The 20,414-nt window shown below is 33.6% G+C and overlaps 2 protein-coding genes across 10 annotated transcripts in view; both read left to right on the forward strand.

Annotated features, from left to right (window-relative positions):
* The window catches only part of LOC133182408 (RNA-binding protein Pasilla-like), a 25,578-nt gene extending 24,021 nt beyond the window's left edge, over positions 1–1,557 (forward strand). For all 9 annotated transcript variants that reach the window (XM_061317242.1, XM_061317246.1, XM_061317244.1 and 6 more), the window contains one exon: positions 1–1,557. This exon is cut by the window's left edge and continues 4,793 nt beyond it. The gene's annotated coding sequence lies outside the window, so the exon portion shown is untranslated.
* Positions 1,558–4,197: 2,640 nt separating this feature from the next.
* Positions 4,198–17,143, forward strand: LOC133182402 (atypical kinase COQ8B, mitochondrial-like). Its single transcript, XM_061317230.1, has 14 exons — positions 4,198–4,283; positions 4,524–4,725; positions 6,031–6,480; positions 6,889–6,955; positions 7,641–7,715; positions 8,402–8,530; positions 8,880–8,965; positions 9,946–10,086; positions 12,489–12,570; positions 13,284–13,377; positions 14,618–14,759; positions 14,980–15,087; positions 16,112–16,264; positions 16,573–17,143. The coding sequence occupies exons 2-14, from the start codon at positions 4,534–4,536 to the stop codon at positions 16,867–16,869; spliced, it is 2,016 nt and encodes a 671-aa protein (XP_061173214.1). The 5' UTR covers positions 4,198–4,283; positions 4,524–4,533; the 3' UTR covers positions 16,870–17,143.
* Positions 17,144–20,414: the final 3,271 nt, after the last annotated feature.

Below are 20,414 nucleotides of genomic sequence, written 5' to 3' on the forward strand. Positions count from 1 at the left end.
TTTAAATCTTGAGTATATTCTAACATGCACAAAACAGTTGGATGCCATCAGTCCAGAATGAAAACTGTGTATATATATTGGAATTGTAAGCTAAAAAAACACACCCATAAGAACAATTTTCTTGTTAATTGTATGAAAGCTGCCGTGCACACTGATGAGGATTTTGATTATGATCAATTCAAAATTTTTCTCTTAAATTATTCTTAACTAACTTGATGATTATTTTTGTTGCTGGTGAGTGAAGGGACAGAGTTTTTATTTTGACTTTTTTTTTTTTTTGTTTGTTTGTTGGCCTACAATCCTGATTGTTGTGTATAGATATTGTTTGGTTTAATATACCTCATAAAAGGATAAACTACTTCAAGAGAGTGAAGATTGATGGTGGAAAATAGAGCAAAACTCCAATAAATTGTGTTATGTTTTGTTAAATATTTTATTTCTACTGTAAAGCAAATTGTTGTCACTTTAGTATGTATGGTTTGTTAATGGCTTTCAGTTAAAGGTATATAATTTATTGTAGTTTTTTTTTTCTTTTTCTCCCCAGGATATGCACTGATTAGGAGTCGTGTTAAGAACAAACTATTGTCTAAATTATTTAGTGGCATCAATATGCATGTGCCAAATAAACAAATCTAAAAACCAAACTTCTGGATTTCTAATTTTTTTCCCCGGAATTCAGTGATGAATTCTTTGCCTTCTTTTTGTCACCCTGTATAATAAGCTTAATATTTATAGAACAGTGTATGAAAGAAAGCACCGGATTGCTTTGAATATTCCCTGTTAAGATAATAGACATGGTATTTGCTCTAATATCTCCATAAAATTTTGGAAAAAAGAAACCAAAGTGAAGTACAATTCCATGATTAAATAAAAACACATTTTCTTTTTGTTAGAATGAAAACTTGATTGACAGTCTTGGAAGAAATTCAGACGATTCACGGTTAATATTTTTAAAAATACCAAAACATGCACACTGAATGGAATTTTTGCCATGTCTTGATGGGTAATGGACAGAAGTTTGGTTTTGAAACCAATAGTGCTGAGTTTTTGTACATGAAATTCTGGGAGAAATGCTCTTTAATGAAAGCCTGTGTGAGAGATAAGGATAGTTGAGTTAGAAAGCAAGGGATGCCTATGTTGAACTCTTCCATTTATTTTGAATGTACTGACATGCTGTGATAATCTGAGGTGCAATTTATTTGTTTGAAAGAAGGATTTGATTGTTATAGGGTTAATCTCTTAAGATTTCTGTGCTATTCAGGATTTTGATTTCAAAATTCTTTTTTTCCCCAAATATTTGAAAATTCTGATAGTTAAGATACATTTGGAAGATAAAGGATTATTTAGCACATTGTTAGCTTGCTCAGAGAAATTTGAATGAGTTGACCTACAGCGCAGGAAAGAAATTTTGTTTGATTGACAAGTATTTTAATAGTTAAAGGAATTGTGTGATCTGTGTAGTACATGGAATGAGGTATTATAGCAAATACCATTATAATCATCTTAAACAGAGTAAATAAAACAACTTATTGCAGAATAAAGTATGGGCTGAAAATATGTTCTGGTGTTTTCATTTCCTTTAAAAGGTGATTACAGATTTCTATGTAAGGTGAGCTTGTACACCCAGGCACTAAGCCTACAATGAGTTAGTAAGGAATGAGCATGGAAACCTTTGGTCACAGTCATGTCAACAATGCCAGAGATCTTAAATTCATATAAATTCATACCAGATCAGTAGAAATGAAAAGGGTAGGGATTGGAAGACTGAATTTTGTTCACTTACTATATAAAACTTTTAATCCTAAATGGAGCATTCACATCTAAGACACAGTATACGTCTTATTGTACTAGAAAGCAGTATTTCTTATTTCTTACATTAATTACATGGTGATTACTGACAGTATATTGATTTATAAATTTTTATGGACAGTGTATGGTATTAACTTGCTAATCTAATTATCATCAGTTGATCGACCCTCTGATCCGCTCAGAAAGATCGCTAAACCTTTCTTAAACGATCTACTTGAGCGGATCTTGGAATTAATTTTGATTAGATTGGCACTGCCTGGTGCTTCAGAAGTATGATAGGGTATCAGCGATTTTAATAGGATGGCAGGCCTTTAGGAAGAAATTTCGGGGGGGGGGGGCTAACAGAAAATCTTAACAAGGAAAAACCATACTTTTTTGAGAGGGGGTACGTCCGTAAGTAAGTTTTGACTTATTTGAGGAGGGACAACTGTAATTAAGTTAGTTTTGTTTTCTAATGTAAAGTAATATACTGGCAAAATTATTGGAGGCAACCCCACCCCCGGTTCCTACGGGCTTGGATGGTGTTTATCTCCTCATCTCCCGTGTGTACTGTCATGCACAGACACGCGTTTCTTTAATTTTGTTTTACCCCAGATATAATTATACTATTATTGTGAAATATGAGATGCGAAGTGTGAAATATGGGTAAAAAATTAATATAAAAACAAGGGCCTTTGTGTTCTGCGATCGTGCATTTTATTACATACGATACGAAGTATTGTACACATATCTATAAATAACGAAAAAATAACCTTGAACACCCTCGGAAAGACAAACCCCTCTTAAAATGGAAAGGAGAGTCATGTTTCTAAAGAAGATTGACTAAGGAGAGTGTCTACCCCCCCCCCCCACACACACACACATAACCCCCACCACCACCCCCACCACCCGAAATATTTTCAGGTCTGGGCAAGTTGTGTACCTTGGGGGGGGGGGGGGGGGAAGAAATTTCCGAGTCTGACATTTGTTAGAGTTGGTGAACATTTGGAACCCCTGAAAAAAATCCTGGATCCGCGCTTGGGGTCTTGAGTAACTTGGACATTATACTGATTTTTTCCCCCATCTAGTTAAAAACTTGATCCTTCGAACAGTTCACCAAAAATCTGAAACTGTGTTCTAAGTTGTTCCAAGGATATGACCTTCTAGAGTACAAGCAACTTAAAATCAAGTCATATAGGGATTCGAGTGTTCGATTGTGTCTGTTATTAGAAAAGGAAGATTACAGCTAGTACGACCCAATACTGGTGTATTTTTTTTATTTAATGAAAATAAAGACTTCTTTTTCTTGTTACTTAGCAACTTTAAGTTTGGTTAACAAGATTATACACAAGGAAAAGTCTTATACTTTTTATTTAGCCTTTCTAATCTATAAAAATACCACCAGTGTACTAACTCGAAGAGTGTATTGTCTGTAATTATATATTTTATATGTTTATGTCCATTTGGGCCCTCATTCGGTAATATAAACACTATTCTTTTTTATTTAAAGAAATGGTCTTTCTCTTTTTTAATGTTTTGTTAAATATATTCTTGAACTGAGTTCGTGATGCGTGTGACGAATCTGACGATAGCCCTACTTACTTTCCGGGGATATCAGATCAAGGGAAAATCAATAGGTGACCACCATAGGCGCTCCCCATCTAAATGAAAAAGTTGTACCTTATACCATAAAATCAGTTTTACGGTGCATAACCACCCCCCCCCCCCAAAAAAAATCCCCGTTTATATTTTTGAGCACCCATATCTGCTGAACAGGTGAAATGAGGATTTTTAGCGAGTGCAGCGAGCGGCGCGAGCGCCGCTCGTCACTGCGAGCTCTTAAAGCAACGCCTGGGCGAAGAGAAAATTCGGACTTTGCACATTTTTTCCGCAGTTACCTGTAGTCCCATAATGCATAATGTTTAGCGAATTGCATCTCGCCGCAAACCACGTTCTCGCGGTAGCAACAAAAATTCAACAAAATATAAAATCACCTTGATTTAATGGATATATAGCAGAAAGATAGTAGATTAAACGTTTTTGATTAAAAATAGCACTGTTCAGACTTCGTTTTGGTAATGCAACATACATACGACGTCATATGACGTCAGAGTCTAGACGTAGCAAATGTCACGTTCGCTTTGACGAGCCCGATCTAAAAAACTGAAAGGTATCTGCGCTCGCCCTAACGGTCGTACCGTCAACATGTTAGTGTCCATTTTTGTTTTTCTGTGAAGAATGCAAAAAGTGTACGATGCAGAAAGTTTGAAACTTTATGTAACATATTCTGCTATATATACCCGTTTTCAACCTGTTAATATAGATCGGGATAGGGATACTGCGGTTAAATACCGGAAGCATGTGCTTACGAAACTAATTTTCGGAACCAAAACACGAGAAAGTAAACGTGCGCTTTGCGGTATAACCATTGCAAAACTCGATTTCCTTGTGTAACACTTTAATGCGATGAAGTGTTGAGTACTGCACGATCAAAGGTATGTAATTTCAAATGATAATATGTGCAAATTATTCCATCCTAGGTAGAAAATCAACGACCTCTTGTCCTTGATCAGTTGATGTTTGTGTGTTTTCATCAGCTGTTCCTCTGTGCATTAGGCAATTCATAAAAAAAGTTATCTATTGGTGCTTGTTTGTTGTATAAGTTGATTGATATTTTTAAACTTCGTCGATCTTGTCTAGAGATTTAAAGCAATATGAAAATATACTGTTTACAGAGTTGAAAAAATGGCCAAAAGATCTGATTTGGCAGGATTTCTGAAAGGCCTGGAATACATCACAAGAGCTGTGATAGAGACTCAGGGGCCAGAGATAAAACAAGCATGGAAGAACAGCAGTCTAAAAACTGCAGCAGAAAATGTTTTGGCAAAATCCCAGACTGTTGTTCAGGATGTAGCTTCTAACCAAAGCAACATGCCGGTAAATTTAATCATTGAAAAGCATGGTTTATGTCGATGACAGATAAGACGGACCATAACTATGTCGGACTATAACAGAGTCGGACCATAACGAAGTCGGACTATAACAAAGTCGGACTACCGTATATATATTTATTAAATAAACGGAATAAATATATGAATGAATACAATGATAGGTATATTTCTTCAAACAGGTTATAAGCGTAATTAATTGGGTCATTGTCAAAATATGGATAACTCTTAGATAAACAATTACCGCATGCATCCGACTGGCGGATACTTAACAACTTTAATGACGAGCATATTAATTATCAAAAAAGTTCTTTGATCTTCCGTGGAATTTGGGTTTTCAACTTGGCTTTAATAAGGTTTTAAATCTGCCTTTTCAATCAGTGCATAAATATATAAAATTCATGATAACTGCGGTACTACTCTTTTGCATGGCAAATTAATTACATTTGGAAGTATATTTAACAATTAATTTTTACGTAATATTTCAGCAAAAAATATGTCTTTTTGCCCTGCAAAAGAGTAGTACCGCAGTTATTGTGAAACGGTCTATAGTTCAAGTCAACAAACTATGCTGCAGCTTCACTACGAAATATACAGAGGCAATTCTGGTTAATGAGAATAATAACCAGGTACACAAACCTGCAACTCTGGCCTAACGAAATAAAATGAGAACAACATTGTTTAAGTAATATAAGGCCTATATAACAGTATAACGCATAAGAAATATACTATAGGGCAACATAACCTTTTATCAATTATCATATGCACCGTCCACTTACTAACGTACGTTATACTACAATTCAACATTTTTAAGGTCAGTATATCTTCATACTCTTTGGAAATCATAAAAAAGTCTTCGAAATAAATATAACTTAATTAATTAGTAAAAATAATCCTATGGTCCGAGTTTGTTATAGTCCGACTTCCTTATAGTCCGACTTTGGGTAGTCCTAGTTTGTTATAGTCCGACATTGTTATAGTCAGACATTGTTATGGTCCGACCTATCAGTAAATCGTTTATGTATGTGAGCTGTTAATACTTTTTGAAAATATTCATTTACGAAATCATGTATCTGTAGCATATGATGCAATTAAGAAAAAATAGAGAGAGATTATTTATATAACATATATGTTATAAGGATCTGTGTATTATGTTTTTTGACATTTTAGGACACAAGTTATATTCACTTTCCCGAAAGACATAATCTATCAGCATCTTATAACAGGGATTTGTATGTATATATAGTATTTTGTATATTTATGAGGTGCTCTAGATGAAATAATCAATTTTCAGAAAGTGATTAAAGACAAGACAGTAATGATGGCAAGACAAGCTTCCACAGTGGCTAGAACCCTAAGGACAAATGCTCCATCTATGTCTGCTCCATTTATGGACAACAATGTAGCAGACTTAGACCTGTCAAGTGACTTCAGCAAAGCACTGGGTGTGAACGAGGAAGCTTTCAAGGAAATAGATTTTGTGGATGGTGAAGAAAATCTCTCAAAGACAACGAGTTCCAAGGTGGGCAAAAAGCCACCATCAAAGACTATACTGAAAGACATTTTGGAAAATACAAAGACAGTAAAAACAGCAAAATCCAGTGTTAAAACTGAGTCTGTATTTAAACCTGAGTCATTGACTGAGTCAGAGCATGTTTTTGAGTCAGTCAAGGAAGATCCAATTAAAAAAACAGTCAAGACACCAAAACGACCACCATTATCCTCATTCAAATCTGCACCAAAGGTATATATAGTTCTTAGAGTAAATGTTTTCCCAAAATGAGGGAAATTTGAAAAGTTCCAAAATTATTTGATAAAATGATAACCGTTTAAGTTAATTATTTTGCTATCAAGAAAAAGATCAGGGAAATATGCATGTATTTTGACAGTGCTCAAACAGTTTCAAGGTGGTTTAAAGCTGTAAATGTATTAAAGATTGGTCAAAGAAGTTGAGGCTGTGAAAACAATAATGTTGACAATGCTTTGCATACATATAAAATTCATGGTTACTCTCCTTACTCCTAACTTAGGTCTATAGGCAAATTTCATTTTAAAAGTTTTACTAAAGAAGCCTTTTTCAAACGTCCATTGTGTATTTGATGATTATGAGTAATATTTTTCGCAAATAACAATATCTATTAACAAATTGTAGTTAAGTGAAACTGCTAAAGAGAGAAAAGTGCCATCATCAAGATTTGGCAGAGTTGCAAATTTTGGAGGTAAGCAGAGCTTTACATATAGTATATGTACTAGCAGGTAGTATTTAGTATTGTCTTTTTCTTTCTATCTAGGTTCATTTCTTATTTTTAACGATACATAATCAATAAAATCTATATTGAAGGCACATATAGATAATTCAAATCTAAATGTATATGTACCAGAATATCAGGTGTTGATACCAGAATTTTGGGTGATATTTTATGTGATGGATTTAAGGGAAGTTAAAGATAGAAATTGCATGGTAACATTTAGAGGTATAATTTTAAAATAGATTTAGAACTCCTTTTGAATTTCTCTTATTGCATTTTATACTGTCATATCTGTGCATTTTAATTAGATCTCAATTGAAAATGAGTTTACCTTCTTTGATGATTTTATGACAAAGGTTTTGAATACATATATCTTGTAATTCTGCAATTCTGTGTTATAGGTCTATTTGTGGGCCAGGGAGTAGGTGCTCTGTATATATTGTAATTCTGTAATTCTGTGTTACAGATTTATTTGTGGGTCTGGGAGTAGGTGCTTGGTATACATTGTAATTCTGTGTTAAAGGTTTATTTGTGGGCCAGGGAGTAGGTGCTCTGTATACATTGTAATTCTATAATTCTGTGTTATAGGTTTATTTGTGGGCCTGGGTGTAGGTGCTCTGTATACATTGTAATTCTTTATTTCTTTATGTTACAGGTTTATTTGTGGGCCTGGGTGTAGGTGCTCTGTCAGAGGTCACAAAGAGAGGACTGGGGCTAAAGAAACAATCAGGTACTTGTCGATAAAAAATACAAAACCAGAAAAAAAAATCAAAAACAAAAAAAACAAAAACAAAAAAATGTTGCAGTGTTTTTATTTAAAATGGTTTATTTGTTTAAGATTCTACATAAGGGGTAATTTATGTGGTTCAGTTTTGTCAGCTTTTACAGTTAAATCCCACGTCTTTGGTGAAGTAAATGAACAGAATCACAAAACTTGAAAATACCCCCAATATTTTTAGCTCACCTGAAAGCTTTTCTGATCATCTGAGTCTGTCCATATATCTGTTTGTTATTTTCTCATTTTTGACTTCTATTTGAGAGTGATTGGACCAATTTTTACGAAAGTTGACACAAAGCATTTTTGAGTAAAGGGGATTCTGAATTGTTCAAGTGAAGAACAAGTCCTATTCCAAAGGGAGATAATCAAGAAAAGGCAAAAATAGGGTAGGGTCATTAAAAAAATCTTCTCAGGAACCAATTGGGCAGAAAAAGTGAAACTTATAAAAAAAAACTTTAAAATCTTTTGAAGAACATTAGGTGAGCATTTTGTTCATGGGCCTCTTGTGTTTCATGTATAGGTTCAACAAATGATCTAAATTTTTAAACAGAAATGAAAACAGCTACTGGGTAACCCTTTATATGTTGTAAAAGAAGATATGTATTTAAGTGCAGATAGATGGTAATCTTTATTAATAGCAAACAACAATGCAAGTTTGATTGGAGAGAACCCATTTCTGACAGAAGAGAATGCAGAGCGTATTGTAGATAGACTGTGTCGAGCTAGAGGGGCTGCTCTGAAGCTGGGACAGATGATCAGCATACAAGGTACACCAGTATTGCCACACAAACGCTTTGTTAAATTTGAACCAGGTCAAATTTGTTATGGTTTTGATTTGGTTCAGAAAGTTGCCATATTCTTGGTATTTCTTGAAATGTTTAACAACTGGCAGCTTAATGTTTTACTGTAATTGAAGCAAATAAAACGTGTAAAAAAAAATATGAGTCTTCATTGACTTGTATTTGTGTTTCTTATGACTTTAGGTATATAGAAATATCTGAAGTATAATGAAATATCTTTCAGGCCTCTATTGATCCATATCTGCAGTTAGAGTTTACAAGGTGCATGCATGTATTAATGTTAATTAGTTAATAAAAGACATTTGTTTAATTTCAGACAATTCATTCATTGACCCCAAAATTCAAAAGATCTTTGACCGTGTCCGACAAAGTGCAGATTTCATGCCTACTTGGCAAATGAAAGTAAGTCAGTGATAAAATAAATTGATTCTCTGTATTACTCACCTATTGATTCTCTGTATTACCCTTTTATTGATTCTCTACATTACCCATATATCAATTCTCTATATTACCTTTCTGTTAATTCTCTATATTACCTTTCTGTTGATTCTCTATATTACCTTTCTGTTGATTCTCTATATTACCTTTCTATTGATTCTCTATATTCCCCATCTGTTGAATCCTCTATATTACCCACCTGTTCATTCTCAATATTACCATCTGTTGATCCTCTATATTACCTTTCTATCGATTCTTTGTATTACCTTTCTATTGATTCTCTATATTACCTTTCTATCGATTTTCTGTATTACCTTTCTGTTGACTCTTAATATTACCCACCTGTTGATTGCTTCTGATCCTCTAGATTACCTTTCTATTGATCCTCTGTATTATCCTTCTATTTATTTTTTTTTCAACATTCTGTTGATCCTCTATTTTGACCCTTCCAACAGTTCTCTTTTTAACCCTTAAAGTGATCTTCTAAATTACCTTTTGAGTCTCTATATTACCTTTCTTGTGATTCTAAATATTACCCTTCTATTGATCTGTATTACCTTTCAAGTGATCCTTTTATATATCACTGGCCTGTTGATCCTTCATATTACCTTTTTAATGATCCTCCATTTTAACCTGTAGTGAATCTCTGTATCACTGGCCTGTTGATCCTTTATATTACCCTTGTAGTACTTCTCTATATTACCTTCTAGTGATCTTCTATATTACCATGTAGTGTTTCCCTTAATCCTCTGTTCTGTTGATTCTCTGTATAGCCCCTCTAGTGATTCTCTACATTACCCATTAGTTATCCTCTATATTATGATTCTAGTGCTATATTGTAGAGATCATTGTTATTATTTGTTTACTAGTTAGCCATAAAGTTCAGTATGTGACTGCCTTTGATAATTCACTTGAGATTAATGCAGATGATTTAATCATAACAGAAAGTTCTGCGGGGTGAATTCGGAGATGACTGGCAGGATAAATTTGACCATATTGATGACATCCCTTTTGCTGCTGCTTCCATTGGACAGGTTCATAAAGGGAAGCTAAAAGATGGTACAGAAGTAGCCATGAAAATCCAGGTAAAACATGTGATCATAGGTACTGTAGTAGTCTTCTAAAAGGGAAGTTAAAAGACAGTACAAAAATAGCCATAAAAATCCAGGTAAAACATGTGATCATAGGTACTGTAATAGTCTTCTAAAAGGGAAGTTAAAAGACAGTACAAAAATAGCCATAAAAATCCGGGTAAAACATGTGATCATAGGTACTGTAATAGTCTTCTAAAAGGAAAGTTAAACACCCAATTTTATCTTAACGCCCCCAAAATCTACCTAATTCAAGATCAATAGTATACCGCCTGTCAATCATTAAAAAAACTATAGCTTCTGATTTGATTGACGGGCCAGCTACGAGGGCTACCTGATAATCTGAGTTTACATGTTTTGAAAACAATTACCTGGTCAGGCGTCAAACGCTTTCATGTACCGCGTGAAAGGTCGCTTTGTATACACTCTGGTTAAAAAAAAATCATGTCGCTGTTATAAATATTGGTTGACAATTTTATTTTTAAAAAATTATTGAGAGTAGATAATTAATCAGTGACTTTGTGTGTGTGTGTTTTTTTTAATCTCCACTGCTGTTGTGTACTTGTTAGCGATATGACGTCCAAGATAACCGTAGAACTTTTCGAAGAAAAATTAGTGGTTATTCAAACCCTCTCTTCCTTCAATAACTGAGATCCGAAGAGAGAAGTTTCTGTAGCAGCACAGATAATTCTTCCAAGCCCCTTATTCAACCTGTGCCTTGATTTTAGGAACTTGAATGAACGTAATGCCCTCGTCGACCTTGCACTTGGGTACACAGAAACTCAATTCGCCGTAATTGGAAACAATCGACCCCCTCCCCCACCATTGAAAATTATAACAAAATGCAATGGATTAAATAAAAAAGATATTTATACTAATATAAACAAAGTATCTTATATCTAACGCCATGAATTACGAAAATCTGTAAACAGGACATAAGAACACGGACCCTCGGAAATGGCGAATATTTGGACACCATTGTTCGTCAGAAAAGTAAATAATATTCCGATCGTTGTAAATGTCCACACAATAAGTGGAATCTTTTTTTTTAATATTCACACTTAATATTTTATAATATTTTCTTCTATTGGCGATTAAAATATTGATATGATTGCTTTGTAGTTTTCACCCGTTTTTTTTTTATTTTACGAATTTTAAAAAAGATACGTCGTTTAAATTTTTTTCTTCTTCAAAATATATCGACAAAAGCGCTAAGTCTACAAATTTTATATTTCAGTACATAATTTATTTTAAATATTTTCACTCAAAATTATGCACAAAACGCGTAATGTTGACCCTGATTACCAAAGCTGGACTACCTGTGTAATGAAGCGTGTATAGGGTTTTTTGACATCTTGAGTATTGGGACTCTCCAGGTAAATAACACCAGTACTACCAAGACCACTCCTCCTCCTCAGGTAACCGTACGGTAAAAAAAAATTGGGTCTTGAAAAGACAGTACAAAAATAGCCATAAAAATCCGGGTAAAACATGTGATCATAGGTACTGTAATAGTCTTCTAAAAGGGAAGTTAAAAGACAGTACAAAAATAGCCATAAAAATCCAGGTAAAACATGTGATCATAGGTACTGTAATAGTCTTCTAAAAGGGAAGTTAAAAGACAGTATGAAAAAAACAATGAAAATCCAGGTAAAACATGATTATAGATACTGTAGCAGTTGTCTGTTATGAACACAATAATTATCAAATGGCTGTTGTCATTGAAGTAATAGTAACAGCATTCTTGTGATGGTTACATCTTTTTTGTTTTTAACCAAAAGTATTAGAAGCTTATAGTTTGAAGTAAAGGTAGTTATGATCAGAGTTGCAGAGGGTCATCATTCAAGGTCAGGAACAATGAAGAAAAGAAACTTTGTCTGGATTTAAGTCTGTAGTACAAAAACATACTGAATTCTATTTCATGGACAATAATTGAATGACAATTTAGTACTATGCTGATATAAAAGTTTTGAGCAAAAATTGTGAATGCAAGTTAAGATTACTTTTTGCAGTTTGATTAATACATGCATAAAGAACAGTGTAATACTACTAAGATGACTATTAAAGCCCACAAACCTCTTGCAATCAAATTATATTTCTATATGGAGATATTATTCATAACTGTTATGCTTAAGTTACTTTTTCTTATGTCACTTCATCATAGACCTCATGAATATTTTGATTCATGAATGTAGTGATGGAATAAGTAACACAAAGTTTGATTGACTTTCTTCTTTGATATATAAAAATGATTTTTTTCAATAAAGGTTTTGAAAGTTTGATTGAATTTCTTCATTGGTATAATATGAAAATGATTTTTTTCAATAAATATATGATGTAAAATTGCATATATGTACATGTTTTTGTTTTCAAAACCAAACCTCTCTACATTACAGTACCCAGGTGTGGCAACCAGTATAGAAAGTGACATTAACAATTTAATGACTGTCTTGAAGATATGGGATTTGTTTCCTAAAGGTAAAGGAAATTCTACTGAAAAAAAAAAATAGATCACAATACCTGTATTTAAAATCCACTTGTGATATCACTCTTGTTTGACTGCCCTATTATTTTCAGGAATGGAAAATGTTGCAAAAAAATGCCTTTTATTGGTATTTAGTTTGTTTGGTTGTTAGAACATAGCAAAATGTTATAAAGCACATTACATTTTAACAAGAAAACTGTGGATGTTGAACCAGGTACTCGATCTATACATGCTCTCCATGCTACGAGGCTAATGTCAAAATGATATTTTGCAACACTCTCTCTGCAGTATTAAAACCTATATAATATTACAGGTTCTTTAATTGCATTTTTGATATTGATAAAAATATGTCTGCATTATATATAGAACATTAATTAAGAGCATTTAAAACAGTGTATTTTAAGTGGGTTAGTATTCTAATACCTCTCCATTCCTTAAAAGCCCCTTTGGGGTCTCGGCTCCATTACTTTATGGAATGGAGAGGTACTTGGACCTTAACCCATACGGATTATTGAGCATTCTTTCACCTTATGATTTTGATAATACTCAAGTACATGTTCATCATATTCAGAAATTTATTCTGTTTTACTATTCCTGTTCTGAAAATTATACAGTCATGTACATTACAAAGATGAACTGAATCTTTTTGTAAGAGAAATTTTATGTAATTTATTTGAAAATACATTATAATGTGCTATCTTACCAGGTGTGTACATTGATGACCTAATGAGAGTCACAAAGAGAGAATTGAACTGGGAGGTTGATTATGAAAGAGAGGCCAAATGCAGTATTAAATTCAAGTAAGTTTTATCTGTTACAGTTGAACTTTGCTTTTCTCTCAAACTCTGATATCTCAAGTATGTCAAGGTGAGTTGAAGGTCCCAACAAAGTTTTCTTCACGTAATTTACCAAAAATATTTCGAACCGTCAGTTATCTTGAAGTTATTTCTTGGTTCCATCGAGTTCCAGATAATGAGGTTTCAGGCCTCTATATGACGTCTAAAATTTAGGCATCAACTGGCTCTTAATAAGAAAAATTAGTCGCCAATGGAAATTTTTAGTCGCCAGGCAAATTTTTCTCAGGCGCCAATTTAAAAACTGATATTAGTCAATATATAGAGACATGTCCATTGCTTACTTTTAAGCTTCTTTTCTGCTCTTTATAAAAAATATTTGAAAATGTTTATAGTTCAGTAATTTTTCAATTTAAAATGGTCACCAATTTGGCAACTCATAGAAAAATTTTAGGTGCCAATCATAATTTTAAGGCGCCATGGTGACTAAATTACTCACCAATTAGAGCCCTGGGTTTGACTGTACATGTATTTTATTTTTCCCTGTACACTGACTTTCTAATAATTATGACATTATGAAATTGGAGTTGAATGATGATGGAAAATTAAGGAAGAAAATGTTCATAATTGTACCCAAATTGAGGCTTTCATTTAGACCATTAAGATTGTATGGTCCTTGACTTATAACCAAAATATATTCAAAACTTTTTAAAACTTAACGGTAATTTATGAACTGCGGATGTATCACAATCTAGACTTTGATTGATTTGGTCTAGGTAATTTGCTGAAAAAATTTGAAATCTGAATTTGGCTAACAAAGAATTAAAAACTTACAACATGTTTGTGATATCATAACCTGAGGTCATCATTTAGAGAAAAAAAAGCTGTAAACAGTAGGAAGTGTGACATTTTGAGCTCAGGTTATTTCACCCAACACCATAAGTTAATAACAGCAACAAGGGTTGCCTATATCCAGATAATATCAGTTGGACAAGGTCATTGGCAAATATTATGAAATTCTTGTGCAGAATTCTGTTATGCTTGCATTAACCACAGAAATAATGAGCATCTAAGGAACTCATTTTAGTTGTAGTAGATGCATTATTTTCTGAGGTCATTCACAGTCCTTTGTTTTTAATATTTAAAAGCTTTAAGCTTTACAAAAAAACAAAAATAGCAGAAATGTTAACCATTTTGAATAAAGAAATTGACATAACAGAAGCAAATCTTTAAATATCTTTTGTAGAGAGTTACTAAAGGACCACCCTCTATTAGAAGTTCCCGCTGTGGTACCTGAGCTGAGCTCTAGGCAGGTGTTAACCACAGAATTTGTAGAGGGTATACCACTGGATCAGTGTGCTGAACTGGACCAAGAAACCAGAGACCAGGTCAGTAGCCATACACATGGTAAAGGCAATAGTTTCTTACAGACCTACATGTACCTTGAATGAAAGAACACTGTTAGGGGGCATAACTTTATTAAACTGATTTTTCAGCTGTGGTAGTGTGGAGAACATCTGTCATACATGTATATAGCAAAGAAGTCCTATGAAGTCAGAAATTGTTCATGTATTCACAGATATATAGTAATGTTTTCATATTTTCCAGATATGTACAGAAATTTTAGACCTCTGTCTGACAGAATTATTTGACTGGAAATTTATGCAAACTGATCCAAACTGGGCCAACTTTTTCTACAACCCAGACACTGGAAAGGTCAGTTTTATGATTTGAGGGGAATATTTTGCAACTTTATTCATCACAGTGTCTGTCAAAGATAAGCTCTGTCCTTTACTTTTGAAATAAAATCCTCCGTATCTCTTAACACTGATATCTTGAATATCATGGATATGTCGAAGTTCCAACCACTTATTCTTTAAGCATTTTACCCTTGATATCTCGAATCCTCAGATATCTGGAAGTAATTCCTTGGTCTCATTGAGTTCATGATAATGAGGTTTGACTGTAATTGTAATGGGAGGATGAGGCCAACATTAATTACCACTTAAGTTATTTTTCCAATATCAAATTTATTGTAGTATATAGATGATTTGGAATCTTGTCACAAATCAATCCCTAAAGCTCCAGCTATATAGAAATTAGATTAAATGTTGTTGCAGCAATGTATAAGTTTCCTTAATAGTGTAGATTTCTAACAGTTGTGGCCCTGAAGGCCAGGGAATACCAAAAAGAAGTTATTAAAAAATGAGAAACTTCCTGGAGTATATAAGAAAACAACAAAAAGCACACTTTGTCAAAGTAGTATCCATATCCTTATATATCATTATGTAGTTTTATCATTTTTTTGTTGAACAATTTTTGTTGTTTTGGTGGTTGAATCAGACTATGGAGTTAATAATCAATAAACTACAAAATTTTTGTAAATACACAAGGAGCTAGCTGTTTGTGAATTTACATATCAACTTAATTTTAGTTTTTGCCAAAACCATAAAATTTGATCACTACAAAAATTGATGAAACCACAGTACATTTAGATAATGCCTTTTAGTGCAATTAGATTCATATAGTGAATCTCTCTCTTAAGAAGAGAGATTTGTGAGAACTGGCCAAGAAGTGTCGAATGATACATGGATAGTTTAGTAAATTATATATCACTGCTTAAACCTATCTCACATGTACCTTAAGGTTTCTTTTCTCTTGATATGCAAGAAACAACAAATATAAAAGTTGATCATGAAGGATATGAAGATTTATATGTGACTTTCTCTCCAACATTTAGCTGATCCTGTTAGACTTTGGAGCCAGTAGAAGCTTTTCTGCTAAGTTTGTGGATGATTATATACGGATTATCAAGGCAGCATCTGAGGGGGACAGAGAAGGTGTCAAACATTGGTCAGTGGAGTGTGGCTTCCTCACAGGATATGAAACCAAGGTAGGACATTTGTGGTTGGTGTTATATTTCAGCAGAGGAAATTAATTTTTTTTGGAGGGGGGGGTATTTATTAAAAAAAGTACTATATTTTGGGTAGTTTTAATTTTTTTTCCCAAAATCCTTTAATAGTTATCATTCCAATTTCTGCATCTGCAATTTTCTTAACTTTATTCCCTGTAAATTGCAGTGCCAAAGATAAACAGTGAAATATTCTGTCTTTTTAATACAATTATGGCTGAACTGCAAAAGTTCATAAAAACTGGATAAACATCTGCATATGTTTTACTCAGACCTGTATTTATTTTCAGACAATGGAGACTGCCCATATTGATGCTGTCATGATTCTTGGAGAAGCCATGGCCAAGGATGAAAAGTTTGATTTCGGGACCCAAAGTGCAACCATGCGTATCTTTAATCTTGTTCCAGTGATGGCTAAACATAGACTCACGCCTCCACCCCACGAGACATACTCCCTTCATCGGAAAATGTCTGGATCTTTCTTAATATGTACTAAACTCAATGCTAAAGTCAACTGTAAGAGATTGTTTGACAACATTTTTGCCCGATATGAATTTGGAAAGGAATGTGAATTCTGGCAGGACTAAATTTTATCAGATTTATTATTCTTAAAGGCATGAATGAATATTTATTGACTGACTGCTATTAGATATACTGTGCATGTAATGCAGAGCTTGCAGTTTGTAGATGTTACTGATGCATAAAAAAGAAAAATGTTATATATTTAATTTGCTTTTTTTCCCTCGTACTCTGAATTGCTATAATTTCACATGAATTCTACAAATTCTTGCATACATTAAGACAAGAGACTTCTGAATAAAAACATTAAATGTAGAGTACATGTATATATGGAGGGAAATCCAAAACTTTATAAAATGAAACTCAGTTACTGTTATTTCAGTTGCTAGTATGATAAATTTTTTTATATTTTTCCATAAATCAATACTATCCTTTTTCACAAGTAGTTTGCTTTATTTGGTTGGAAACTGGACTTTAACGCCTTTAAATAATTTTGAGGTATAAAGCAAGTCGATGAGAGACTTCTGGAAAGATTTATTAGAAAAGAGAAATCCCTTTCAATGATTGATTAATAATAAGATATGAATTTGAAGTGGAGGTGTTTGAAAATTAGCTAGGCACCTGATGGAAAGAAAGCCGAGATGGTGACCTGTAAACAAAATAAGTGCCTGTGAGATGAGAACAGTTTCAGTGACAGATTTTATGAAAGTAAGTTTAGCCTTACACTGATTACATCTATGGATGTTTTGATATGTATGTATAGATATAATTATACCCCTGCTCTGAAGGAGAGGGGGGTATACTGTTTTACCCTTGTGTGTCTGTCTGTCCGCCTGTGTGTGTAGCTGTCTAACTGTCCGTAACAAATTTTGGTCCCAGTTTTCTCAGCAACTACTCATTGCAGATGCTTGAAATTTTAGCACACTCTTTGTTTAGACATGCCATATGATGGGATTCATTTTTTTACAATTCGATGTCAACTTCCTGTTTATCTGTGCATCTGTCCGTACCATACATAACACAAATTTTGGTCACAGTATTCTCAACAACTACTCATCGCAGATGCTTGAATTTTTAGCACACCCTTTGTTTAGGCATGCCATATGGTGGGATTCATTTTTGTACGAATCCGATGTCAACTTCCTGTTTATCCATGCATCTGTCTCTACCATACATAACAAAATTTGGTCGCAGTTTTCTCAGCAACTACTCATCGCAGATGCTTGAATTTTTAGCACACCCTTTGTTTAGGCATGCCATATAGTGGGATTCATTTTTGTATGAATCTGATGTCAACTTCCTGTTTTTCCGTGCATCTGTCCTTACTATACATAATAAATTTTGGTTGCAGTTTTTCTCAGCAACTACTCATCACAGATGCTTGAAATTTTAGCACCTTTGTTTAAGCATGCCATATAGTGGGAATCATTTTTATATGAATCCGATGTCAACTTCCTGTTTATCCTTGTGTCCATCTGTACAATACATAACAAATTTGGGTGGCAGTTTTCTCAGCAACTACTCATCGCAGATGCTTGAAATTTCAACACACTCTTTGTTTAGGCATGCTATATGTTTGGGTTCACTTTTGTACAAATCCGATGTCAATTTCCTGATTATCACTGTGTCTGTCCATAACTGAACTTGTGTATTCACATCAGAGCGGGGGTATTATTAGTGAGCACTGGCTCACAGACTTCTTTTTTTTTTTTTTTTACAATTGACAATACCAGTCAAATCCAGGATTAATACCCTCATAGCTGCATATCATCTGTACCTATTCACAGATTTGAAGTATGGCAACAGGATATGTTAAAAAAAAATAGGGATATTTGATATGATTTAATTGAGTGTTTATCATTAGAATTATGATAAAATGGAAATTGCTTTCAGCAGATCATTACTTTAATGGTCTATTTGTACATTAATGTGAGACTTGCATTGTGACAGTTTATGGACTGTTGGTTTGTAATAAAATACAAACCACCGTAAATTATGTAATATTTACACAATTGCTGTGTGTTCTTAACTATTTGAAAATGATCTCTCAAGCATATACTAAATAATATACGAGTACACGGACGCACGAACATGATGCTACCGAGATCGTAATGAAAATATGAAAAACGAGTGCATTTTTGTTGGTTAAAATATGTAAGAAATGTTTTTTTAAGTTTGTGAATATTATTGGCGTTAAAGCAAACAGACAAGTGGGCATATTTTTCACAAAGTGCTAGCTTTTGCAGATCTATTTCTTAAACTTTCTATAACTTGAAATATTTGCTTATTTGACAAGTTTTGTTATTTGAGACTAGAATTATCAAAGTTATCTACCAAAATTCATTCCTCTTCTTGGTAGTAATTACTTAAAATAATCAATGTTTCAAAAACTAAAATTTATATCAACCCAAAACACCATAGAAACATTCTCAAGTTCACATATTGATGCAGGACCAGATACTGTACTGATGTAAACTTGATATCTGCTCTATTTTTTATTTTTTGAAACATTTTTAAGAAAAACAAATACAAATGCGACATCTAAGATTATGTTTACAAAGAGGATATGAAGACCAACATTATTTCAACCCATATATTATGGAGCCTCTTTTACTACATGAAGAGTTTAACTAGGAACACTAGAATAAAATATACACATTCATGTATATGCAATTCATGTCCATACAAGGAATTGAAATACAAATGTGAGATTAATATCATTGATGATCAATTGAATGAATGCTTTTTGTTTAATTAGATATTGTCATAAGACAATTTTTATATTCAAAGCAGAGTTTATTCAGAAACTTCTACATGAGAAGAAAACTCTTGCTGTGGTATTCAACTCGACATTTAGATATATCGACAACGTTTGGTTAATTTCACTCTTATGTCGACTCGATATATCCCAGTGACACCCATGGCCGTAGGAACTTGGGGGGGGGGGGGGGGGGGGGGCTCTCCCCCAATATTTTTCCACAAAAAATTATATAATAAAAGTTCATATATAGTGTAATGTATAATTATTTTTAAGCAGAAAGGTTATTTAAATCAGTGAGAGTCAGTCAGTATCCATAAATTTAATTATCAAAAGCAATTTATGCTTTAACATTTCTTAGGCTTCATCCAAATGCCCTAAAAGTTTCGTAATCGTGAGGTCATGGTTCGAGTCTCGTTCCCGGTGCCGCGTGTGGCGTCAAACCTAAAAGGTATAACATATGTAGTGCCAGTGTTCCTTTGTCAAGCGCCCGGAACTAGGAGTGAAAGTCAAGGATCTTTCGAAAATGACCTTCAAAACGTAGGTCCCGTGTTACGGTAGTGTTGGCACGGTAAAGAACCCTCACTGCTCAACTGGCTTAAAGAGGCTGGGGGGTTGTGGCCATTTTTAGACTATATTGATCTCCTTTAGAAGAAGAGCTCCATATGAAGATATAGAAAATGATCAAATTTTAAAACTAAAATTTTTGAAATTTTTCTTTGCCAAATGATAGTTGACAGCTTAAGATATCATATCTAAAAAATTAAGTTAAATCTGGTGGTTAATTTGTGGTTAATTTGTTGACCCCCCAGCCTCCTTAAGGTCAAGATCTAGTAAACGAAAGGTGCCTACAGA

This window comes from Saccostrea echinata, unplaced genomic scaffold, assembly GCF_033153115.1.
Source record: "Saccostrea echinata isolate AGI-Se365-2 ecotype Australia unplaced genomic scaffold, CSIRO_AGI_Sech_v1 ptg000009l, whole genome shotgun sequence".
In the NCBI taxonomy this organism is placed as follows: Eukaryota; Metazoa; Mollusca; class Bivalvia; order Ostreida; family Ostreidae; genus Saccostrea; species Saccostrea echinata.

Coding starts and splice junctions, on each gene's coding strand:
- LOC133182402 (XM_061317230.1), top strand. CDS start 4,534: ATGGCCAAAAGATCTGATTTGGCAGGATTTCTGAAAGGCCTGGAATAC. Junction 4,726..6,030: donor CTAACCAAAGCAACATGCCG/GTAAATTTAATC, acceptor ATCAATTTTCAG/AAAGTGATTAAAGACAAGAC. Junction 15,088..16,111: donor ACAACCCAGACACTGGAAAG/GTCAGTTTTATG, acceptor TCCAACATTTAG/CTGATCCTGTTAGACTTTGG.